This window comes from Pteropus vampyrus, unplaced genomic scaffold (genome assembly GCF_000151845.1).
Source record: "Pteropus vampyrus isolate Shadow unplaced genomic scaffold, Pvam_2.0 Scaffold1, whole genome shotgun sequence".
NCBI lineage: Eukaryota > Metazoa > Chordata > Mammalia > Chiroptera > Pteropodidae > Pteropus > Pteropus vampyrus.
The window spans coordinates 16,943,493-16,952,285 of NW_011888782.1; the positions used below are offsets into that span (position 1 = coordinate 16,943,493).

Here is an 8,793-nt window from a genome sequence, read left to right on the forward strand (position 1 = left end):
GGGGCCGACTGCCCTGCAGGGGAGCCAGCGCCGGCCATTCGCAAGCCCGAGCGCAGCACGCCGGGCCACCCAGGAGTCCCTGGCCGCCGCGTCATGCGGTGGGGCGGCCGGCGTCGCGCGGGGGGACACGGGCTTGGCGTCGCGCCGCTCCCGCCTTTACTAGTTTGGGGAGCCTTTCTCTCCCAAAAAGAGACTAACTAAATTCGTTTAAAGGAAAGCAACGCACCAAATACTCGTCGAACCAAATTCTGCTTCTCCCGCCGGGCTGAGATTGCACAGCGGACTCTACTTTAGAGGACTTCCCTCAGCGAGCGAGAAGCCAAGCTCCAGCTGCTCCAGCGTGTCCCCTGACCTCCCTGCCCCCGCTCGACCCTCGCGAGTCGGGACTTGTTCCGGCGCTCCCGCTTCGGAAGGCACGCAGCCCCCACGTCCTCCGGGAAGAATCTGTGTCGCCTCTGGATAGTGGCATTTAATGCCCGCAGCGTCGGGGCTGGCAGCGCGCGGGCCGGACGCGGCGAGGCCAAGCGGGCCGCGCCGCTCTGGTGCCTGCTCCTGGATTGCAGGTCTAATCGATGCATTTTTCTGAGTGAGTCGGCGGCTCCCCCACCCACCTCGTCCGCACTCTCCTCTCCTCCTCTTCCTCTCTGGTCTCCTCCCTCCTCCGGGCCTGGTTGCAAATGGCTTCGTTCTCTGAGACTGACTTCCAGATCTGCCTGCTGTGCAAGGAGATGTGCGGCTCGCCGGTGCCGCTCTCCTCCAACTCGTCTGCGTCGTCGTCGTCCTCGCAGACGTCCACGTCGTCGGGGGGCGGCGGCGGGGGCCCCGGGGCTGCGGCGCGCCGCCTGCACGTCTTGCCCTGCTTGCATGCCTTCTGCCGCCCGTGCCTCGAGGCGCATCGGGTGCCGGCTGCAGCCGGCGGCGCGCCAGGAGAGCCACTCAAGCTGCGCTGCCCTGTGTGCGACCAGAAAGTAGTGCTGGCCGAAGCGGCAGGCATGGACGCGCTGCCCTCGTCCGCCTTCCTGCTCAGCAACCTGCTCGACGCGGTGGTGGCCACCGCCGACGAGCCGCCGCCCAAGAACGGGCGTGCAGGCGCCCCAGCGGGCGCGGGCGGCCACAGCAACCACCGGCACCACGCGCACCACGCGCACCCGCGCGCGTCCGCCTCGGCGCCGCCGCTCCCACCGGCGCCTCCTACGCCCGCGCCTCCTCGCTCCGCGCCCGGCGGACCGGCTGCCTCCCCGTCCGCGCTGCTGCTGCGCCGGCCTCACGGTTGCAGCTCCTGCGACGAGGGCAACGCAGCCTCGTCGCGCTGCCTCGACTGCCAGGAGCACCTGTGCGACAACTGCGTTCGCGCGCATCAGCGCGTGCGCCTCACCAAGGACCACTACATCGAGCGCGGCCCGCCGGGTCCCGCTGCCGCTGCGGCAGCGGCGGCGGCGCAGCAGCTCGGGCTCGGGCCGTCCTTCCCCGGCCCGCCCTTCTCCATCCTCTCGGTCTTCCCGGAGCGCCTCGGCTTCTGCCAGCACCACGACGACGAGGTGAGCGTGTGGCGGCTCCCGAAGGGGTGGGGCATATGTGTGTGTCCACCCGGGAACCTCAAGAACTCACGCAAAGGGCCTGGGGACCGGGTCCCAAAGCGATTGGGGGTCGGGGAGAGGTTCTTCCCTTTCGGGATGTTATTTTTCCTTTGGCTACATGGCGGTCTTTGCCCACAAGTGGATCATGGCCTGGGAAGTGTGTGTGTGTGTGTGTATACGCGCGAGCGCGCGCGCGTGTGTAGAAGACCTGGCTGTGTGCGTGTTGCGAGGGGGCCCCCTAAGGGTTCCAAAACGTGGAGTGATTCTAACCTTTTCCTCAGCTAATTTTCTGTGTGGCAAAACGTGGCAACCGTTGTCTCCAATTAGGCGTGAGCTGAAGGAGTTAGATGTGTGTGTCTGTGTAGACCTGGTCTCCGTGTGCGAGGGTTCTTCCACCCCCGTTCGCGAGGTTTCAGGACACCTCTTCGTTTTAGATTTTGACTTCTGTTTGAAAAAGGGTGCACGCTATTTTAAATAAGGCACGAGATGGAAGATCGTGTGTGTCTGTGTCTGTGTAGACGTGGTCTCCTTGTGTGGGCACACCAGAGGCCTCCCAACATGCTGAGGGTTTATTTTCTCATTTTTGTCTGTAAACCAGTAGATTGTTGCTTTTAAGTAGGGCGTGGGTCAGGAAGAGATGGTTGTGTGGGTGAGTGGGTGTGGAGTGCGCGTGCTTGTGTGGACCTGGTTTCCACGTGCGTGCTTCAGAGGGAAAGCTGTTTTTTTTTTTTTTTTTTTTTTTGTCGTTGCCTCCTCGGGTCAGAGGGCATCTGTGGGTCTTTGAGGACCAAGCCCTCGATCTTAAGTCCTTCTCTTCGTGGCTGTTTCTCGCACTGTGTAAAAAACGTGTAAATGGCCCCTGAACCTCCCCTTGCTTGGAATTCGGCCTCGTGGCCCCGCGGCTGCGCCTAAATGAGCGAAATTGGGGGACCGTACCCATTGCTCTCGCCCAGCTGGGAGTCCCTTGGGCCGCTCCCCGCTTCCCCCGCTTCGATCCCAGCTGGAACCGGTTTCTCTGGTTGGGAGGTGTTTCCTCACCCCGCCCCCCAACCAGGGGTTCGACTTCTCTTGAAGAAAAACTGGACCCAGCTCCACGCGGCTTGAACCCCAGGGTGCGCAGGGTCCGAGGGCTGCACTTCAGCGATTGAGATTGATTTCGCTATTTGGACTGTTGAACAAACCTTTTTGCTTATTTTTTCACACCATGTTGACACCTTCCACTCACCCGAACCCATTAGAGGAAAGGGGTGAAAATTTTGAGCAGTAAGTTCTGCCGAGAGGGTCGGTAGCTTACACGATCTACCTGTAGTAGACCCGTGAAGTTTGGTGTGTGTGCTTGCTATATAGTCTTGGCTTTGGATGTAGAGCTGGAGACAGCAGAGGGTTCAAAAATTCTAGTGGGAGTTGCTGCCTGCGAGTCGGAATGGGCGTGCTGGTACCGAGCCCGGCTGAGGCTTGCACAGCGCAGCCTTTTCCATTCCTAACCTGTTATTTGGGGAGGAAGGCGGAGCTATTGCCTGATGGCCTTAAGCCGGCTTCTCCTATTGGAAAAAAGTTGAAATTCTGATCTATTTGTGGGCGCCTCACTTTAAAAGTTTCCTTCTAGGTATGAAGCCAGGAGGCAGTTTTTCTTTTTCTTCGTTTTTAAGCTTTGAATGGACTCATCTTTAAAGTTTTTCCACACTTATGGGTGAATGCTTCTAGTGTGTTCTTTCGTCACTTATAGAAAAACGATTGAGCCAAATGCCAATCTGAAAGCCAATTCACTTGAAGATTAGGGTCAAATGGGGGATGGTGGGGGTTGGGAGTGAAAGAGAGTGGGCACCGTGAATCCGCTACAGTTTTTCTTCCTGGGAGGGGTGTTGATTGAACCTTACCTCTCAGCAGTTGGGTTTAAATGTCAGGTTTTATTTATATTCCCAGTTAAAGATCCACATACTGTTTATTTGGGCTAAAACAGTAGATGCTCAGTGTTGCCAGACTTGTAAAAGGTTTATACTCTTTTTAAATTATCAAACCATTCAAATGGGATGGGAGAGTGTAAAGTGTGAAGTGAAGCGCCCCTCATTTACCTGGGAGTTACATGGATGCCCTGAAAATTTACTTTTTAACATATGTAAAGTTCTTCGGCAAAAGCGTTAAGATATTAAACTAAATACTCTTTAAAAACATGACATTTTTTCACTTTTAAGCAAAATTCTACTTTGCCCGTTTAGTTTTCCATTTAAAGAAAACTCAGAAATTCTAAGTTTTAGACCTCTTTTTCCTGGATTTAGAATACTAGAAAATTTGAATTTAAAGATGACAAATTGGTGCTGTGACTAGAGGATTAAGGTGTTACATCAGGTACACATAGGTCCCACCCACGGCCTAAATTCTTCCTTTCCTTCCAAGGAAGTGATCGGTAATAGTTTGAAAATATTACGGTTGGAAAGCCCCGCTTTTGACTGGGAAATAGCATGAGGGCACTTTGGGAGAATGACTGTCCTCTATTTGATTGCGACTGAATACCTAAATTGAGATATTTGGCTATATGTACTATCTACTCAATTTTTTAAATGGGCTACTTTAGTGAGTTGCCTCCTGAGACAACAGGCTTCATTAAATAATTCAGGGCGCTCTTGCCTTATGGTGACTGATGCCACCTGACCTTGGGAAGGAGGGCTGACGCCTGGCTTTTCCAAACCCTTTTCTTTTAGGGAGGGTGCCTCCAACAGTTGGCTACTCACTTGGGGTGCGGGAGGCTTTTCTTAAGCCTCTCTGTCCTCCATCGAAATGGCTCCTTGGGATTGACAAGGCGGTGTTTTCAGTGCTTGGTTTAAAACAAATAACTTTCAAACCTAAAAGAGAAAGGAGTGAGCATTTCCAACGAAATGACAAGAATTGCTTGCTCCTACTCGTATCTGGCTCATAAAAAAAATAGTTTGGGTTTTTCTCTAGTTGTGTGTGTGTGTGTGGATGGTCGGTCCGAAAGGCCTGCAGGCGCCGCGGCTCGGCGAACATACAGGCCGGGAGTCCTAGGCCAGCGTCCCCAAACCCACTGGTCAGTGCCGTTGGGTCCCGGGAGAGGCACATTGAGGCTGCGCCGCCGCCGGCCAGCCTGGAGCCCGCAGCCCGCGTCGGCTGTGAGAACGCGGCCGGACCCGTGGCCTCTCCTCACCCCGCGGACACCCGGGGAAGGGTCTGCGCACGTGTGGGGAGAAGAGAGGTGGGTAGGAAGTCGGGCGGGACTTGAGCGCGCTGTCCCAGCCACTCCCGAGTTGCCCTTTAATGTATTATTGGCATATTGGATGGTGAGCCCTTTGCTGCCTTGAAGGCAACACAGGAGCTGAGATCTTGGGGCTTCCATGGTGTGTGTTGTGTGTTAAAGGGCTGAGCATCAGGATTCTGTAAATGGCGGGAAGCCGAGTGGGATCTGAGCGTGTTCCGGACCCGGGGAGAGGCTCTCACTAGCAGTAGTGAGCCCGCGGGGTTGACACAGTTGCCATTTTGAGCCAGGAGCAACATTGTAGCCCGTCTCACTGAGTAAGGTAATATTGTTTCCAGTTAGGCAAGCCAAGGTTGGGATTTTCTTGAGTCTCCTGGATAGAAAATGGGGTGCAGGTGTTGATACAATTTATAGTCAGTCCCTGCCTTGGGCTTAAAAATAAAAAGCTTCCTGGAAAGATAAATTCCAGAATTCCAACTAGATAAAACCCTGAATATTGAGCCATCCTAGGCTTGGGGATCATCTTTCCCCAGAAAACCACTCTCCAAAAATCAGCCTTAACCCGCTTTGAGGAAGGCAGGTTTGCTGCCTAAAATAACTGATTGTGCAATAAATTCTTGTATCTTATTTTGAATAAGTCACTGTGAACGGGGATTGTACCGGTGCTGGCACCAATATATGTATTTTATTGCACATTCACCAGTGTCTAAGCTTTTTCAGGCATGAATAGGTAGTGTATGCATGTTTGTGTTAATGTGCATGTGCTGTGTAAATTATAAAACCTATACCAAAAGGCTTTTTGTAAGGACAAGAGAAAAAAAAATGAATGTAAAGTGTGCATTCTAGTATTTTCTGCACCCCATCTTCGACCCATTCTATGGGGTTTAGGTGCATTTCTGTCTGCCTAATGCATGCATCTTGCCTGTTTGCCAGAAAACCAAACTTTTCGTAACTTAGAAATAATTGGAGGTTGCTGCTTTTGAATCCAGTTCAGCAGATGGCTGTTTGTAGGTTGAAGTCTTAAATTAAGAAAATGCTTGGTGAAAATATATGGGAGATAGATGTTCATTATTGATTCTTAATTTCTTATCCTTGAATGTAATCTGTTTGTGGGCTTTTAGAAAGTCACGTTTTTAGCTGAGGAATGTGCCTGGTCTTCCTTTCATTAAAGTGCATAGGGATGGATTTTTATCAACATGGATCCAGGGGAAGTGGGCCTTGGCTAGTCTGGCAAGCCTTTGCTGGTGAGGTTGGCTCGCAGGCATAACGCCAAGCCATAAAGTGTGCTGGTAATATTTGAACCTGCAGTGTGGTATCAGCACTGTCAGAGGAACCTATTTGTTACTGACTTTTTCTAATTAAAAAAGAATACACTGGTTTAGAGGTTGCATAGACTTTGTTTTTGGTTTACAGGGGTTTTGTTTTCAATGCTAGAATATATATTTGAAACAATAAAGATACTTTAGGAAGAAAATGGGCACTTTCTCTCAGACTTCAGTTCTTCATTTGATAGTACTATGTGTTCTTTATGATTCAGATGTTTTCAAGTTAAGTAATTGTACGTGGAATAAAGAAACCCGAAAGTGAAGAATTGAGTAAAATTTCCTTTTTCCACCACAGTTCTCCCTCCCATTTCAGATGCTTATAAATTTCAGGATGCTGAAACCAACATTAAAATGTAGTTTCTTAAAGCATACTTAAAACAGAAGGAACTTTTCATATGTGAAATTTTGAGCAGCTATTAGCTTTTTATGTTGTCATTTTAAAAACTTGGCATATATATATAGAGAGAATGTAAGTTAGCTTTTGGGGAAGCTTATAAGAGGAGGTGAAATGGTTAATGCTTTTATTGAAGTAGTAGAAAAAGGTTTATAAATTTTCCCGATTCAATAGAAATTTTAACTTATTTGATAATTCGATAATTCTGTAACTTTAAAATTTAACTCTACAGATTTTGTTTCCTCTAGTGTTACCTTAAAAGTCACATGGTTTGCTTGCCATTTCTCCATCCCGTTCTCACACAGGGCAAGATTTATTTTAGATGTCCTTATAAGTGAATAAAGGACCATTTTGGGGGTCATTCTTCATGACACTTAAAGCAAAAGGTTGAGCCGAATTCTACCATGCAGGCGGTTTCAAAATAATGTTCCGTCCCCACTCCTTCATAATACTGACAAAGAGTTAAAGGAAATGCTTGGCTCACTAAGGCTGTTTTTGCCATCTCTGTTATTTTGGAAGAGCAAGAGAACGATACTGACAAAGAATTACAGTTGCCTAAAGGGAGCAAGATGCCACCCGTTGCAGTCCACTCTGTTCCCCCTTCTCTTGACCTTTCAAGCATTGTGACTTGCAAGAGGAAGCTGATGCATCTTTCTCCTTCAGTTGATGTGACCTCATGCTTGTTCAATACTAAATTATTCTTCTCCTCTTGAGGTTTTGTCTATACCCACGAACTGAGGTGACTGAAACCAGATTGACTTTGATTGACAAGACCTCTGACTTGCTAACAGAGAAATTGGGAGGGATGGGGGCTGAGCACTGGCAACTTACATCAGAACTATTTGACTCAATACTTAATCCAGTGTAATTCTTTCCTTCTTCAGGTGCCATCTCCAGCTTATCTCATGTTTTAGATAGTTGGTTTACAACTGGCTTTGAAGGTAGAGTGAAATGATCCCCTATTCTGGGGTCTCATCTCTCAAAACCAACTGAGATTTGGGAGATCCATGTTTAATCTGAAGACATCAGGCCAGTATTTTTTGTCCTCCTTACTGTAGATTTTCTACTAACCCCAGATAGTTCCTTTCCTGAGCATCAGCTTCCACCAAGTGAAGTGTTTTTTTTCTGTTTTTTGGAGGATTTTTTGTTTGTTTGTTTTTTTGTTTTTGTTTTTTGTTTTTTGGTGCATCTGTTTAAGATCTCAGTTTGATGATCAATAGGCACAGCACCCTAAGGAAAAGGTAATCTTTAGTGGTAAAGTTATTACTTTCAGTAATAGCACAGTGAAGTTGTAAATATTGGGAAGAGAAGGCTTGGTCATGAATAAGGGAATAATTCTCGATTGTGATTATTTACCTGGACAGGCTCCTGCAGAATAGCACATTCTATCAACATTAATGGGATTTAAATGAAGCAGAGCAATGTACACACAAGAGTATTAAGTTGAGTCAAGGTTAGTTGTATAGACTGAGGGCATTCTCTCATGGCTTTGACACCTGTGAATTTTGAGGGCCTCCAAAGGAGCTTTGAAGCCTGAGCTGGTGAGGAACCCCCTGGGAATGAGAGAGGAACTCCTGTGCCTTCTAAACAGGTGTCAACAACTGAATCCTTTAGTTGTTACTTCTGGAAAATTTGGCCAGCCATTTCCTTCTTTCTAGCCTTAACCATTTGCAGATAAAAATGTTTTTTTTGAAATGCCAGTGGGTTTTGAGAATGTCATTCATATTCAGACTAATTGGGATAATTATAAAAATTCTACTGTATTAAAACTGCATACTCAGGTTTTGCTGCCAAACATGAATCTGATATGACTACATCAGCACAGGTGTTTTAAAACTGAGAGTTGCGAATAGGTGGCATCAGCAGTCATAATTATGATGTGTTTAGACCACACCTGTAAATGTGGTCTGTGTGCTCTGCTTCTTTGAGACCAATATTATTGGGAGAGATTTCTCACGATCATCTATAGGCTTGAACTGAAAAATGCACACACAAATGTATAAATAAGTGTTGAGCAGAAAAGTGGTTATGGAAAAGAAAGCTTAATAGTTCAAAAAGGTTTTTGTGATGTTTCTGATTATAAGTGATTTAGCTTTGCTTTACTCGAGCGCTCCAACAGTGTGATCCTAGGTTGAATTCTTGCTGTCTCAGTTTTGTCATCTGTAAAATGGCTGTCACACTTTTCAGCGTGGTAAGGATTAGGGATAACAGTGCCACAGCACAGCATCTCACAATAGAAGGCAATGTTAAGCATTGTAATAGCTTTTTATTAACAAACTACATGTTAGA

General features: G+C 48.2%; 1 protein-coding gene across 1 annotated transcript in view; it reads left to right on the forward strand.

Annotated features, from left to right (window-relative positions):
• The first annotated feature begins 624 nt into the window (after positions 1-624).
• The window catches only part of TRIM71 (tripartite motif containing 71), a 68,856-nt gene continuing 60,687 nt past the window's right edge, over positions 625-8,793 (forward strand). The window contains exon 1 of the mRNA XM_011362284.1: positions 625-1,538. Within this exon, the coding sequence (XP_011360586.1) occupies positions 678-1,538 (861 nt within the window). The 5' untranslated portion in view covers positions 625-677. The remainder of the gene's footprint in view (positions 1,539-8,793) is intronic.